Source organism: Sebastes umbrosus, chromosome 3 (assembly GCF_015220745.1).
Source record: "Sebastes umbrosus isolate fSebUmb1 chromosome 3, fSebUmb1.pri, whole genome shotgun sequence".
Classification (NCBI taxonomy): domain Eukaryota; kingdom Metazoa; phylum Chordata; class Actinopteri; order Perciformes; family Sebastidae; genus Sebastes; species Sebastes umbrosus.
Window position 1 is genome coordinate 32,094,754 of NC_051271.1, and position 17,064 is coordinate 32,111,817.

The following is a 17,064-nucleotide window of genomic DNA, read 5'->3' on the forward strand; positions in this document are numbered from 1 at the left end:
TGTATGTCTCGTTTATAAGTGTGTGTGAGCAAAGGTGAATATAACCATGTTGTTTCACTAATAACGTCCTCTCAACAGTATATAAGAGTCTGTGTGAATTGAGAGCCGTCTTCATATGAGCATCTTGATCATATTTCCTACCTTTTGATACAGAAAAAGCAGCAGATAAGCTGCGGAACAAGAGAAGCGAAAGCAGAAAGTGAATGCAGTCTTTATTTAGTCTGTTCAATTTCACGGATTCCAAAAATGTCACACAGTGCTGTTATACGCTGCTGTTTTGCTTTGGCAATGTTAAGTTTCATGCGGGTGGGGGGATGGTTGGGGTTGTTGCTGCATATCCCCCGGTGAAAATAGGTTTTCAGCTCAGAATGGAAATCCTCAGATTAGGAGAAAATTGCCTGCAGGAGCCTTTTTCAAACTGGACTGATATGTAGCTATATCGGCTTGCTCGGCAAGGTGAGATTAATCTAAAGGTGAGTGTGTGGATGTGTCACAATATGTGTGTGTGTCAGTGCACACATTTTCACGTATATCTGCTCGTATGTGGCTGATGCATTTCTGTGTGTGGTTCATGTGGAATTCTTTGAATCACAGGAGTGCAAATCAAAGTGAATAGGGGTCACAGAGAGAGGTGGAGAGGAAGTGACATCTGTAACCTCTCCATCTATTATTAACTTACTCACAGTCGACCTTTTCAGTCAATCAACTCCAGCTCTAGAGGACAAAGATTAGAGGACGAATTCCATTTCTTTTTTTTTGAAAATGCTGTCAATCAAACTGTTAAATTCTTGTGTCTGATACAAAGGTCATTAGACTTTGATGTAAAAATACTAAGTAAGTAATAATGTTATATCTTCACTAGCATTCAATCAATGTTTCCCTTTTCCATATTATCTTAAAGGTACAATACACTCAGACACACACACACACACACACCGTACTGGTAGCTAATTTCTCTTCCTTCTCCTTCTTGTCTCTGCAGGATGAAGTGAATCAGATCATGGAAACAAATTTATGGCTCAGACATGTGAGTACATTCATACACACACAAACACACACCCACACACACATGTAGTGTTTCCATCACTTTAGAGGACATTACATTGAGTTACATTCATTTCCTGAAGACTTTCCTTTACCCTAACCATAACTGCTACTTGCCTAATCCTAACCTTTTCCATAACCTTAAAACCATGCCTTCACTCTAATATGTAATGATTTACGTTATGGGGACGTGCATTTTGTCTCCAAAAGAAAGGCAAGTCCCCACAATGTGACTGTGTGAACAGATTTATGTCCCTACAACATGAGTAATATACAATCAATTAGGTGATTGAGAGTCATAAATTCTTGTTGTGACTTGGCCGAGAGACGCGACAGACTACACGTCGGTCCCCGACAGACGACGTGCGTGATGTCATCAGGGGGGAAGCTGCTATAGTTGCTTCATAGACATATACACGCCTTACTCACCGGGTTGCTGAAGAGCCTCTCCTATTTCATGTCAGCTTCACATACACACACACACCATATCCATCGCACACAACCTTTATTAACTATTTCAGTGACCTGACCCCCTCTTGGGGTCTACAGAGACAGAGGTAAGTGAAGACTGAGGAGGGGTCATGTATGTTATCACATACCTATACATACTAAGCAGACATCAATATGAGATGCCACACTCTGCTTCTCCCCCTGCTGTGTTCATGTGTGTGTGTGTGTGTGGATGTCATACATCACTGAAATGTTAAACACGTCAAAAAGAAAGAAGATGAGACAAGTGAACAAGAAAACAAGGATGTCTCAGATAGACATTTGAATGCAATTAGCTATTGATCAATGGTAGCATTATGGTCAGTCACGCTCTGTCTCTCTGCAGATCTATAGCCAAGGAGGCTGAACTCCTGACCTCCTACAGCAAGCTATTCTCCCAAATAACACATTTCGTCTCTGTCCTACAAACTGCTACTTTCCTGCTACCGCTTTAATTCTTTTCTTTTTTTCCTCCTTCCTTTTCATCGTACTAAATCTGTATTTCTCTTTGAAAAACAAAAGAGTATAATTTAAGCTGCAGTTTATAGTAAGCATTAAAGAAATTGTCCTTTTTAAATCAATGACTAATTGCGGCCGAACAGCTGTTGGATGCTGATGCAATTCAATGGTGGATACGATGATACTGTGATCTCTGAGCTCTCGAATTAAAATGCATTGAAAGGCCTGTAAAGGCGGATCGTATTTGTTGTTTGTAATGGCTGAGCTGTTTATTTATAACAAGGCACCACTAATGAGAAGCTGTGTCAACACCACAGTCACTGATAAAGACTTTGAATCGCAGCCATTGGGTTTATAGTGTTTGCCATTTTAGAAAGCCCCCCCTTGATGAATTTATTACATCTGTTCTGCAGTAACACTGCAGGGGATTCCTTCTGTAACAGCATACAGAGTTTCTAAATGTGCTCACTTCAGGCTCCATTGACTACTTTTATGAAAGACATAAGCAAAGTTAATTTCAAACAGTACTAAATACTGTACAACTGCAGACAGCCGTTGTATATGATGTGAACTCTGTGGATCTGGGTGCTCGCAACACAGAGGAGGCAGAACGTAAGAATAATTTCTCTGCCTCCTTGCTCTAATTATGAAGAATATTTTTTTCTATATTTTCTATTTCTGCTCTTTATCCTGTATCCTCTTTTATTCCATGTCTGTTATTTCTGTTTGTTTTGTCATTTTACTTCTTCTTTTATCCCTCATAAGCCCGTCAATACTGATCATGTACGCTAAGGGACTGTATGAAAATTACTGGGGTGGGGAGGAGGGCTGAACCTCATGTTTTATTATTTTTTTAAGAATTGCAGGGTCATAATTGTATTAATAAAAAAAGACAATTAAATGTTGTTAGGAAATTAAATAAATACAAGTATGAATATCTCTACCTAAATTAAATTAATAAGAAGGCAATATACATAAATAAAAAATGTGATATATATGTATGTATGTATAAAAATAAATTAGTACACAGGAAATAAACAACTTATGATTGGTTGTTCTATTTCTCAGCAGAGATTCAGACAAAAGCTCACGAGTCAGGCCCTCTCACCATGGTATCTCAAAGTAATAAATTATATAGTATTGGTGCAACTTGTTTCACTATTTATAACTGAGAGAGGCAAAATATCTTTAAGGACGGAACATGACAAAATCAAAAATAAATCAATGAATAAATAAAGGACTCAATAAATAAATAAATGTCATTAAATGTAGCAAAAATAATATAAAAAATACTTGTAGCCATTAATTAATTGATAAAATGTGTCATGAATTGATATTTCTTCTTTATTATTTTATCCTTGTATCAATTCCCTATTTAATTATGCTTCATTAATTTTCCCTTTTATTTATTTATTTATTTATGTATTTCTTTTATTCATTTTAAATGTATTTCTTTATTTTTGCATTTATTATTTATTTATTTATTTGTGCTTTATTTTGTATTCATTTGTGCATTTATTTATATATATATATATATATATATATATATATATATATATGTATATATATACAGTATATATTATTCCTGCACAGTTTTCCCTTTGCATTTCACCCCTTATTTATTGCTCCAAACATATTTTTTTCTGTATACATTTCTTTACTGATTTCTTTTTACATTTCTTTATGCATTTCTGCCTCATTATGCCAGAAACGCACCACGCATGTCAATAATAATATTAATATTAATATTAATAATAATGCCCTTTTGCTCCGCTTCCCCAATATTTTTGAACAGTCCCTAACTGAGTCTGTACCAAAAATCTGTTTAAGTTTATTCATTTGTAAAAAACTCATTGTCACTTTGTTGATTGTTGTTACATTTAACAAAAATGACTCACTGTATGTTATTGTCATTGCTGTCATGATCATAGAAAGTAAATGTAAAACAATTTATATGTTGTAAACAATAATCCATACACCTCGACCTATCAGGAATTACATCTCCAGCCAATCATGTTGTAAAGTCCCTGGAAAGATAAATGAAAAAGTCAGTGTAGCATGAAGTGGTTAATTAAACAGCTCCCAGGTCATAACTGGATATTAATCCGCTTTGCTAATGAATGCATTCATCTCGAATGACGTGCAAATAGCCAAGACTAATGGCTCTACGGCTCATGAAATGTTACCTGCAGGTATGTTGACAGAATAGCAAGTGAATGCAGTCAGTGTCTGTCAGTGAGCTATTTACTCATACTATTTACCCTTCTCTCTGAGCTGCTCCTTATTCAGATGTATTGTGGATGTGTTATTATTTACTTACTGAAGCATTGTGGCTCTATTACCAGGAGGAACTGCATCAAACAAATACATGTTGGCTTGATTTTCTGTGAAAAAGCACTCATGTTTCTGTCGATAAACATTAGATTTCTTTGCAACATTATCCTGATTTGGCTTCACATTAAAACATCAAAGGAAGTTCTGCCTCCAGTATGAATATGCATTTCAAAATATCCTCATGAAGGAGAATGTCTCCAGTGACTAATACTGTCTGCAGTGTACAATGCAAAATACAAAACAGATGGTTGGCTCCCCAACACGCTCTCAATGTTTTCTTTTCTTCGCTTTCAGATTTGGAATGACTACAAGCTGCGATGGATACCAATGGAGTTCGACGGGATTGAATTCATTAGAGTTCCATCAAACAAAATCTGGAGACCCGACATTGTGCTCTACAACAAGTGAGACTGTCACCATCATTACCATTATCATTATCATTAGCTTGTTCACTCTTATTGCAATCATTATTAGATTTGAGATACCAGAAAAATAGCAGCATTAACTTAATATCAACTTAAAACAACTTTTGTTCACGTTTTCCTGACAAGTGACCTTGCGAATACTGACTGACTGACTGTAATACTGTTGTTTGTAGCATCATAGTATACTGCTGAAAATCCCCTTAAAAGGTCCAATGTGTAGGATTTCAGGGGATCTATTAGCAAAAACGGAATATCAAATTCACGACTATTTTTTCATTAGTGTATAATCACCCGAAACTAAAATCATTGTGTTTTCGTTACCTTAGAATGAACCCTTCATATCTACATAGGGAGCGGGTCCTCTTCATGGAGTCCGTCATGGTTATGGCTAGAAAGGACCTGTCTTGTGTAAAGCTCTCGTGAGAGTTTGTATGTGTTCGCGAGAGTCTGGTTCATGTATTTACCTTCAGCAGGCATTCTGTACCTCTACACTTGTAGGAAGGTTGCATTTGCAGTTCTATTTGACATTTTTACATGCTAATTTAAATGCAGTGTGTAATTTGTTTTAGATTAAGGTTCTAGTTGTGTAATGAAATCATGAAGCAAGTTCAAGATTGAGGTTAACTTTTATTATCTTAATTTTCATTTCATTTTATTGTCATTTTGTGTTGATTTTGGCGGTCCCTACAGACAAAATCGGTAGTGTTTCCGAGCACCAGAGTCCCTTTAGAAAACCACATTTTTTTACTGCATCAGGGTCTGACAGTCTGCCCCGCACAGTCCTTGTTCTGGTTCTCCAGTTCCTCTCTTCCCTCCAGCGGGCCCAGCAGTATGGCCTGGGCCTCCAGCAGCATAAAGTCTGTGTTGGCTACCTGAGGGGACCGGTGGAGCAGCGAGGTGAAGTTCGGCTCTTGGCCGGGAGGAGGAGCCGCTTCTGCCAGGCGCCGAACTCTCCACCTCCCACCGAAGCTTCGACTGCGACTGGGTCTGATCTGGCTGGTCGCTGCCAGCGGCCCCGCTGAAGTGATCTGCAGGAGTTTCTAGTGAACCTGCATGATTTCGTCTGTTTACAACATTATTACAACAGTCTTCTCCCCCCATAAAGGGCATCCGATCCCTTCCGAGTTGTTTTCCGGAGTTGTTCCGATTACAGCGAGAACGTGACGTCATATTTACACAGGACGGATCCTTTCTAGCCATAACCGTCTGTGATTTTGCTCCGCCATGTTTCTACAGTAGCCCAGAATGGACAAACCAAACACTGGCTCTAGAGAGGGCCTTTCATGTTTTTACGTTACCTGAAGGCCACCGTAGCTCTCTGACACACTTGGAAAGGGAGGAGTGAGTTGAGGGGTATTCAGTTGATTGCAATCTGCAACCTCGCCAAAAGATGCCACTAAATCCTACACACTTGACCTTTAAGGAAAGGTCAGGGGGGAAAGTGTCTGGCTTTAACACCAGAGAGTTTCTCTCAGTTCTCTGGAGTTTTTTTTTAACTTCTTTCAGCCGCAACTTACTGCTTTGGTTCACTTTCACAGCTCTCAGCAACCTTGTTTCCAGCAGGCAGCTGTTTTCAGCAAAAAAAAAAAAAGCTCTGATAAATCCACTGTATGTCACCTATTCTGCACCAAACGGTAGACAGACACAGCTAGTGACTAGCTGGGGAACATAGTGGAGCATTTAGCAACAAAAAAAAATGATATTGGGTTTACATTGTTAATTGTAAGCCAGTTGCATCGCATACTGGCGCTAAAGGGTGCCTTGTGTGGCATAATTGAACGCCAACGGTATTTGATGCCCTTGGAATGACAACAGGCTGAAATATTACATCAATGTCCAAATTCCTTGTAGCCCGAATGTCTTTTATACCTCTTGCTGCTGCACCGTGCAACAGACTGTACTGTAATTATACTGAAATATGTCAATGTGATAGTGTAATGTTCAGGGTCAGTTTGTGCTCTGTTCTAGTCTTTCAAAACCATTTCTACTTACAATAGGCAATTTTGTATTTCACAATAACGTGTAATTCAGTTTCATTGTCCTCTGTCTTTTAATCCTAATCCTCTCTTTCTTACCTCCATAACCTCACGTTTTTATCTTCTCCCCTCTCTTTTGTTCCTCGCTTTCATTTTCTCCTCGCCTTTCTTCTCATTGTTTGACGTCTCTGCCTCCCTCTAACCTTTGTGTCCTATTCAAAACCCACTTATGCTTGTATCATATCTTCTCATATCCTCTCCATGGGACTGCTTCTGCTTGATGACACACACATATACACACACACACATATACACGTCATATACAGTGCTGTAGGGGATTTCCTGGTGGAGGATAAGACCAAGGCTCTGCTGAAGTTTGATGGTACCATCACCTGGGTTCCTCCAGCCATTTTCAAATCCTCCTGCCCCATGGACATCACCTACTTCCCCTTCGACTATCAGAACTGCTCCATGAAGTTTGGCTCCTGGACCTATGACAAAGCCAAGATTGACCTGGTACTTATTGGGTCTAAGGTCAGTGTTTGTGACTGTGTCTAAGTCTGGCGTAACTATCAACTATTTACCAATTCCATTCTTTCTTTCTGTTCTACCCACAAGAAAAGCACTGCATACACCCATCCATTTAGATACTGCATGCATTTACTGTATGGATCATTATTTTTGTTTTTTATTAAAGGGTAACTCCACCGAATTTACACACAAAGGTCAGATTACAGCACTACTCAGTCTGTGAAAACAGTTATACAATGTCTTCTGTAACTCTGGAGGGAGCTTTCTTATTTATTTATTTTACCTTTATTTAACCAGATAAGTCAATTGTGAACCAATTCTCATTTACAATGATGACCTGGCCAAGAGAAGAGGCAGCGACAGAAGGCAAGTCAACATTAGACCCTAGATACAACCAGTGCAATAAAACGACATTAGAAAAATTAAAACATCACAATATATACAGCATATACAGTACAACAATAGAGATCTACGTATGTACTGTGTTCCAGAGAATTCAAAAAGCAGGTGCAGTGATCAGAAACTATCGCTTGTGATGAGTCATTGAAAGTGTGGCAATTTAGCATCTTTTGCAACTCGTTCCAGTCACTAGGAGCGGCAAACTGGACTGAGTGACAACCAAAGGAGGTGCGGACTTTAGGAGCTGTCTAAAGTCTGAGAAAATACCCCTGATGATGTCATGGTGATGTCGTTATAGGGTTACCATGAGTAAGAAAAAACCCTGCGTCATAGACTTGGGGCATGGAGTTTGAAAGAAGTGGTATTTAGGGAGCAAGGAGGATCTAGTGAAAGATGTTACTGAGTTGCATTATGGGATCTGTAGGATCCAGCGTTTATTGAAGCTTGACCCGTTTCAATCATTCTTTTTACATATTTTTTTTCAGAAGAATTAAATGATCGAAATTTAAATTTTAAAGTAAGATTTGGAACACAACCCTTTTTAAGTTTTAACAATTTGGCGTTTTTGCTTACCTACATCGGTGGCTGCACTTGCATTTTCACCTAATTTTCCTCTTCACTTCCTATTACTGTAAGATTTTCTGTAAGACTTGTAAACATCGCAAGATGGCCTTATTTACTGTAAACTATAGTGATCAGCTTCTCTTTGTAGCAACTTATAGTATAGTATTGAATGAGACCCCAGAAACGTAAAATACTACTATCTTGCAGCAACTTATAGTATAGTATTGTAGGTGCATGCTGACATGAAACCACAGGTGAAAATCAGTTTTAATTTGTTTTGCTCATTCTAACAAATCCATATTCATCAGGTAAAAACCAATACCATGAGCCTTGTACAGTATGTATTGTACTGGCAGGTGCCTTTTTAAGAATGGTAAGTTAACCTTTAATGTTGTTCTAGTATTAAATTACTGCATGATTTGATTTAAAGATCTTTATCTGTCACCTAGGTGAACCTGAAAGACTTCTGGGAGAGCGGCGAATGGGAAATCATTGACGCTCCGGGCTACAAGCATGACATCAAGTACAACTGTTGTGAGGAGATCTACCCAGACATCACCTACTCCTTCTACATTCGGCGCCTGCCACTCTTCTACACCATCAACCTCATCATCCCCTGCCTCCTCATCTCTTTCCTCACAGTGCTGGTTTTCTATCTCCCGTCCGACTGTGGAGAGAAGGTCACGCTCTGTATCTCCGTCCTGCTCTCCCTCACTGTGTTCCTGCTCGTTATCACCGAGACCATCCCCTCCACGTCGCTGGTCATCCCGCTCATTGGAGAGTACCTGCTCTTTACAATGATCTTCGTCACACTCAGCATCGTCATCACCGTGTTCGTGCTCAACGTACACTACCGCACGCCAATGACCCACACTATGCCGGATTGGGTGCGCTCGGTGTTTCTCAAAGTGCTGCCGAGGATTATGCTGATGCGGAGACCGATTGACGAAGACAGCAAGGCTGGGGGGTTGGACAGCAGTGGGGAGGCAGGAGGAGCTGGAGGGGGAGGAGGAGGCGGAGGAGGGAAAGGAGGGAAGAAAAGAAAGAATAGCTTAATGCAGGTAAGACGTCCCCATCCCAAAACATCTAGTCCACTTGAGCAAGGCTCTGAAACCAAGTGTCATGTCTGGACCTGTTATATAAACCACAGACATTTTGGGGCACTACCACACTAGGCACAGTTCAGACAGCTAACAATTACTGTATGTTATTGAATATTCCACATTTTCAGACAGTCTCTCCTGGAGAGCCTTTATCGTTTTGCAATCAGTTGTCCACATGAAAAGACAAAATTAGTTGAGAATAAAGAAAGAGAGCTACAGAGAAGTTCCAACCCTGACTCCTGTCTCACCTCCACACAGCTGGCCAATCATGGCGTGAAGTGGGTGTGAATGTCCAGTAGACTGGCCCATTAAGAATCCATAATCTACACCATATTGTACATCTACATGTTTAAAGTCAGTTTACTTCCACAGCTATCAAATGTTTGAGAGCTTCTATCAATGCAACACATTCTCACTCCCAACTCGTCAAATCCGGCCGCTTGGTCAGTGCCCCTCAGAGTTCAAAGACCGACGCATGGGGTACCCCTCTTGTGTTACTTTTTGACAGACCAGGGCCAGTGTGTCAATATACACTTGTTACATGCGTAGTGTCATTTCAAAAGAAACAGGAAGGTTTTCACAGGAAGTTAGGTTTAGGTTCACGAAACTAACAAGACTGACGATAGTAATGACTCACGTAACTCACGGGACTGGCGATACCGACGAGTCACGTGACTAATGACTCACCTGACAAAATAAATCAACTTTATTTTTAGTTTCACATGGGACACGAACACCGGTCTCGTGGTTGAAAGTCTTGTGTTTGTTTAACCCATCCACCACCGCTCCCGCCCATCCTTGGCAGACTTTCACGCTATTAATACTACATCACTTTCTCCGACCGTCAAATGGGTTTACACTGGAGTTAGTTGAAAGCCTGGTTCGTCACATACCGTCACTTAAAGGTGCCTCCGTGTGTCGCTTTCTGATGCCGAGGGGCGCTGACCAATCGGCAGTATTTGACGAGTTGGGAGTGAGACCGGGTTGATTGATGATAATGAGGAGGCAGGTGGGCTTCGACTAGTACACTATAGCTTTGACTTAATTCTGCAGCTGCAACCCTGAAAGACATCAAGTGTGTTTCAGCTGTGGGACAGGGAACAATCATACTGGTCATTGATTTTGAGCAGTGAAGAGCAGCTACTGTAGGGGAAGCAACTGAACCGTGTCCTATAGTAATACTCAAAACATATTTCTGTATAAAATATATTCCTCCTTCTGGGATGCAAACCTTGGATTACCTCCACCAACAAGTGTTTCTAACCATTCGATAGCCTGCTTGTCAGACCACACAACAGTCTTACATCTTCGAGTGCTCTTCTAAAAAACCCTTTGGGATCTAGCTACTCACTTCCTGCATGTACTGCCAGGTGAATCCACTAAAAAAACTTTTCTCTACTGGTAAAGAATTTGAACAAAGTTCGCACACACAATGTATCTACAGTGTGATCCAATATGTTCTTTATGATCAACACTGAGAGTGATGTATCTTCTGTGGTGATGCAGTTGAAGATGTTTGAAGAGAAACTCCGCCGACACTGTCTTAGTTGTATAACAAATTTATTACAATAAGTTCAGTATTGTAAACAAGTAACAAGTTACTTGGAGAGCCTCCAGCCGAATAATGAGAGAACTCTCCCGAACGTATACAGACAGCTCCTTAAATACCGAGCTTGTTCTGGTCAAACCCTTAGTTTCCTCATATGGTTTTAGGAGAGGGACAAATAAAAATAGAAACACCTCTCTTTTGCCACCATATGTCTCTTCAACTCTGACCCAGGCCTCCCAGGACCCTGCTGACTTAGCATTTGGTATATCTTTACCATGACCAGATGTCTCTTCAACTCTGACCCAGCTCTAAATCAGGAAGGCCCAAACAACAACTAACATTCCAATATACTCTCCTAATACAAACCATCTATATAAATATGCTGCATCTAACAGCAGACACCTCAAGAGCTCAGAGGAAGCACTTGAACTAAAAGTTTTACCCCCCAAAACACTGGAAAAAGTATCTCCTTCATATCACCTTGTTAAAGTTGCACCTGCTGTACAGATGTATCCCAGAAATACCAATGTTTTAGATGAAATTATTACCTGAGAATGTTGACTCTGAGTTGAAGCAGAATGTGAAACTTAATCCGAACTCTGGTTGTGATCCCCAGCAGGTCGGAGGAGGCTCCCTTAACTGTCTCGAGTTCGGGGATAGTAAGTTCTCGTCCGTGGAGGGCTGCACTGGGAAGAAATGCCCTTGCCCCTGCCAGCATGGGAATGAGGCCCCAGAAACGCCAGACATGGGGAAGATAACACGTCAGCTGAGTCCACAGAGCATCAACACGGTGGTGGCCTTTTCTGTGGTGTCGCCTGAGATCAAGCAGGCCATCGAGAGTGTCAAGTACATCGCTGAGAACATGAGGAGTCGCAACAAGGCCAAAGAAGTGAGCTGTTCTTATTTTCACTGGATTTGATCACTCTGAATATCAATGTATCATAAGCAAAATAGATCAAATGCAATGCAGGCTTTTCATCAAGAGTTCAAGTGTTCAATTGTACTCCAACAAACACAAAGTATTTTTTTTTTAGCTTACGTTTACTATCAGATTCATACTGTGTAAGCAAAGTAAAAACATAAAATTCAACAATGAATGAACAAAGGGAAAATAATGCTGTTTTCCCTACAAAAAGGTGCAAGTAAATATGGTAAAATAATTGATAATTATTCAAGCAATGCTTCATGTTGTCCATAATGATTACAATACAAATGTTTTTAAATGTGAATAAGCTTTAGTAGATACTTTAAATGAATAATAGGAGGGAGACGAATTGAAAGGTAAAGTCAAGAAAAAGAAAATCCAAACTTAAATTAAATACACTAAAATGCAGGTTTTAATCATGGAGATTGGTAGAATGAGGATTACTACCAGACAGGTGGCATGGTGTGATATTTGTAAAAAAAACAAAACAGCACCAGATTGTGTCCTACTCAGGAGAGAGGAAACCTCCACAACTACTAGACTACTAGAGTCGTTTCTTTGGGAAATATTCAGTTCCAATTTTCCAAATATCTAGCTCTTGTTTCTACGGAGTTTAAATACACTTTGGTTCCCGGTTTATTACAACAGGTTTTCAAAGTGTGGTCCAGGGACCCCCAAGGGTCCTTGAAGGGGTTCCAGGGGTTTCCCAGCAAAAAGGGGAATACTATATTTTCACCATAAATCTATCCATTAGTAACAAAATGACAGAATGTTTGACTATTATACTCTGTAATAAAACATCTAAAAGCAAAGATCCTATCAGATGGGGGTCCATAGTATAATTTGTGTCAGTTTAGGGGCCCTTGACGTGAACATTTTTTGGAACCTGTGTATTACAACAGTGGTTTTATTTTTATGCTTTTGGCTATATCAGTAATATTAACATTGCACTTATCAGGCTATTAGCTGAGATCTATAGGAACATCACTAAAAGAAGTCAACACAAGCAGACAGATAATTGGCCTTTTTCATGGCAGACATGTTGACTGGTCATAACAAGAAAAGCACAGATAATTCATAACTCTGTTCCAATCAGTTTCCCAGTCAGCCAGCCAGCATGCACCATAACAGGACTCTGAAACTGAAGCAGCTAAATGGAATTTAGCCATCATTTGATTTCATTTTTTTATACCTGTTATGACTTGTCGTAATATCTGCTGAGAAAAAGGTCTATGAGACAGATTTAAAAAAAAAAAGTCTTGGGTTAGTCAAATTTATTTAGAAGACAAAACAAAGACAAACTAAAATTATTACTCAGACTGTGTGTTGTAAACATACATCACAGCTTACAGACCATTTTTCTGATTCAATTTGGACCCACTGTACTAGCCCCTTTCCTGTTCCATGAGGGATTATTATTGACGTCAGTTTTAAAGTGGTTTAGATAATGGGGCTAAACTATTGGCCTTTTTACAACCTGTTTTACCGCTCATCTGTCTTGCCTTGTCAGACTTCATTGATAAAATACATAGTACAATGTCATAATAAAGGATAGAAATAATGGCAAACTGCAAAAATATGACCCAACTTGTAATTGCTCAGAATTATGGAAGACATAAGGTCCGTCAGGGGCCCCAAGGGCAATCACACAAGACAGCCTTCATTGCATCGTCCCATAAAGACAAAGCCCGAGTCGCTCTTGCCAACCCTCTTGATTTTCCCAGGAGACTCCCTTTTTTCATTGCCCTCTGCCGGTGTCCTCCCGGGGTCACAATTCTCCCTCATTTCTCCAGATGTATGGCAATTTTTCACACATTTTTTCCCTTTTGTCATCTCAATATGTTTCTGGCACTATACAGTGTATACAGTGTCTATAAACCATAAGCCCTACTGTTTCCACCTGGACAGCAATAGAGCTACACCAAATGTCTTTTCCCGGCAGAAGAGAACTGCTCGCAACACAGCCACACGGTTTGAGCTGTACTCGCCACACATCACAGCATCACAGCATCGCAGCAAAGCCGGCATGGCGTGACGCAAGCCTTTGGAAATAACAGGTTTCAGAGCGCAGTGGTGCTGTAGTCTCATTGTGTCTGAAAGGACCTTCAGTGAGTGATGGAAGGAGAGGGAAATGAAGAGTAATAAGAGAAAGAAATACTCAAAAAATGAATGAATGAATGAATGAAAACTGATGAATATTAGCCTAGTTTATAGCCTACCAGAGATTCACACAAGTTCATGTCAGAGAGGCAAATTATTCAGTTTTCTTTCCTGAGAATTAAAAGTAAAATTAAAAGTAGGCCTATTTAACGAAAAATTATGTTTTAGTGTACTTATTTGTTATTTTCATTCTTTAAAAGTCACCAGAATGCAGGAAACAAAGTCTCTGAAACTCAAAGTTTTGAAATCCTCCCTATTTTTGAGATCTCACAGTTGGCAAGTATGGCTCTAGTTACTGTATTGTTTGTGTTGGATTTAACGCCAACAACAATAATATGCTCATTATGCAGTCTAACTGTAAATCCAATTTGACTATTTTGAGCCTTACCATTTTAGGAAATACAGAACATTTGGATCAAGTCACAAAGGAAATATAATATTCCTGTTTCTAAAACAAAAAACCTAGAGCCACTCATAGAAAGGAAACACACAGCGAGCGTATCGATGCATAATGTATTTATGCAAAAACACTCTAAGCAACGCCGGCCTGGGAGAGCTGTACTGTGATTCTGGGCAGCATTGTTGCAGATCCTAACCTGTTCCATAAGTTAACAATAAGTTGGAACCAAATCATTTCAGATGTGAGTGCAGAGCTCTCCCTCCTCTCTCTCTTTCTCTCTGTTATGAATACAGTGGGTGAAATCTCCCGATGGGAAGAAGCAGCCTTTGATATGCAAAACTCGTGGCTCAATCAGCTTTGTCAAAACACCTGTCCTTTCTTTTGACGCTGTGGTTTGAATGTGATTATCATAGACATTTCCTCCAGTGTAAATAATGTATCAGTTTTCTGTCGGCTTCCAAGAAATGTCCAACTCTTTTTTTTCTCTTCCTCTTTTTTGTGTCTTTTCTTCTTTCCATCCTTGCTATGCAATCCTCACCTCACCTCATCGACTCCCACAAACCTGCCACCCGCTGAGATTGTGAATCACCTGTTTCCTCTCTCTGCGCACCTCCCCTCACCTGCTTTAAAAAAAATCTCATCACTTTTCATCTTTCATTTGTCACCACTGGCACTTTCCTCTGTCTTCTCACACTTGTTGTGTCCCCTCCCTCGCTCACAGGTGGAGGATGACTGGAAGTACGTTGCCATGGTGATCGACAGAATCTTCCTTTGGGTGTTTGTGACCGTGTGCGTCCTGGGAACCGTGGGCCTCTTCCTCCAGCCTCTTTGTGGCTTTGTCTCATAACTGCTAACCGATCAGGGATCACCGTCGCCCTGTGTCGACCAATCCTGAACAAGTGACTAACTCTCAGTTCTCAGTTGACCAATCAGAATACAGACTTTTGAGTGCTAAAGCACTATTTGGTGTGCTGGTTTTGCTTCTTGTCTTTTGCAGAGAGCAGTAATATGGAAACATTGAAGTTGAGGAAAAAAAAGCGTTTTTCAGACGGGCTGGTAAACAACAGATACAAAGGTTATGATGCCTTAATTGTATGCCTTTAAGACTGCTTATTTCACCAAACAATAATTGCCATAGAACCTACACAATACTTAAAAAGACATAATCTTCACAGAAACAAGGGGATATCTACAAAGTGTGTTCTTTCAGCATTTCTGACCATTTGCACAAGTTCAAGAAAATAAACTTTATTTTAATTATTTATAATTCATAGTTCACAGGAATTAAATGTATCTCTGTTTTGCAAGGTTTGTCAGTATGTGTGACAACAGGCCCAGAGATTACTGAACAGTGCAGTTACTGTAGCCTAGCCAGCAATACAAAGCAGTTACTGTGGTTTGTTGTTTTGTTTAGCTCCGTTTGTAGCAAATTTTACACTTAAATTGTTTGTATGGCATAATGGAGAGGTCCTAACTGAATTTTGACAAAATGTTTAGTTACTGTATTTTAGCCTTGTAGTGTTGATCCCTGCATCGTTTTAAAGAGATATATTCAAGTTTTTCTGGGATCAAAACTTAGCACATCCAGTAGTCCTTCAGGACTGGAACCAGAGAATTAACATCCAACAGATGTTAGCGAACTGGGAACTCTCCACATCCAGTAGACGTGACACAAACTCTCTAACACACTGAATTCAACCCTGCAGCAGCCAACTCTCCCCCCATTGAGCTGACTGATGACTGTCATACCGGCTCCCCATTCTGATTCATCAAGCTGCTCACCGTCAGAGCCGATCGCGCTCACCGCTTTTTGTGTCGTTTACGATTAGAGTTCAGAAATTCTGGCGCACCTGGCAGCGCTTTTAACAAATAAGGGCAGGCTGTTCTTTTTTTTTTGTAATTAGAAAACCATGTGTTTATAAATGTTCTCTCTGATTAATGTTCCACGAGGTAATTGGTTGGCCTGGTAAATATTGGATTAAACGGTACTTGATTAGTTTCTCCTGAAATAGCATTTCATCTATTAATTCACGAGAGGATTCTATGATCCAATTCCATGGCTATTAATTTAATCTTTTTTTTTTTTCTTGTCACTTTTGATTAAGTTTACTATAAGGAGCAAACATACAATGCACGAAACATGCATGACAGAATTTTTATTGCTTGGACCACAAATATGTCGTTCGATTACATCACTATAAAGGTACTGCTTAATATATTCAATTTCATTTATTTATTTATACGTTTTGGTTATATGATGAAGAAATGCAAAACTCATGCTGAAGGGAGCAAACATGTTTGTACAAGTGATCTTTGCCTTTTTTTTGTCTTTGAAATTAAATAAATGCAATATTTGTTCAAATAAAGTAAATAGCATTTGCTGCTAGACGTTTTAATATATGCCACTGAAAAAAAACTACCCTGTGAAGGACTTTAAACATTTTACACGCACACATGTACACATACACAATGACACAGGAGGATTGCTTTGATATTTCTGTTGCCATTATGCACAAAAACAGCCACCAGAGGTATAATTAAGCCTCCAGTTGCAACGTCTAATTAAAATCTAGACCCGTTAGTGCCATTCAGACATAATTTTAGTGTTAAGATAAAATGCATCATTATGCATGACATTGCCACATAATCACATTTATCTATCAGAGGATCGGCCTCTCAGCTGTAGAGTACATGTACAAAGATAAG

The 17,064-nt window shown here is 39.6% G+C and overlaps 1 protein-coding gene across 1 annotated transcript in view; it reads left to right on the top strand.

Moving 5' to 3' along the window:
- chrna6 (cholinergic receptor, nicotinic, alpha 6) overlaps nt 1-16,724 on the top strand; it is a 30,862-nt gene extending 14,138 nt beyond the window's left edge. Inside the window, exons 3-8 of the mRNA XM_037765643.1 lie at nt 983-1,027; nt 4,621-4,730; nt 7,054-7,261; nt 8,671-9,282; nt 11,490-11,762; nt 15,080-16,724. Of these exons, the coding sequence (XP_037621571.1) occupies nt 983-1,027; nt 4,621-4,730; nt 7,054-7,261; nt 8,671-9,282; nt 11,490-11,762; nt 15,080-15,205 (1,374 nt within the window). The 3' untranslated portion in view covers nt 15,206-16,724. The remainder of the gene's footprint in view (nt 1-982; nt 1,028-4,620; nt 4,731-7,053; nt 7,262-8,670; nt 9,283-11,489; nt 11,763-15,079) is intronic.
- Nucleotides 16,725-17,064: the final 340 nt, after the last annotated feature.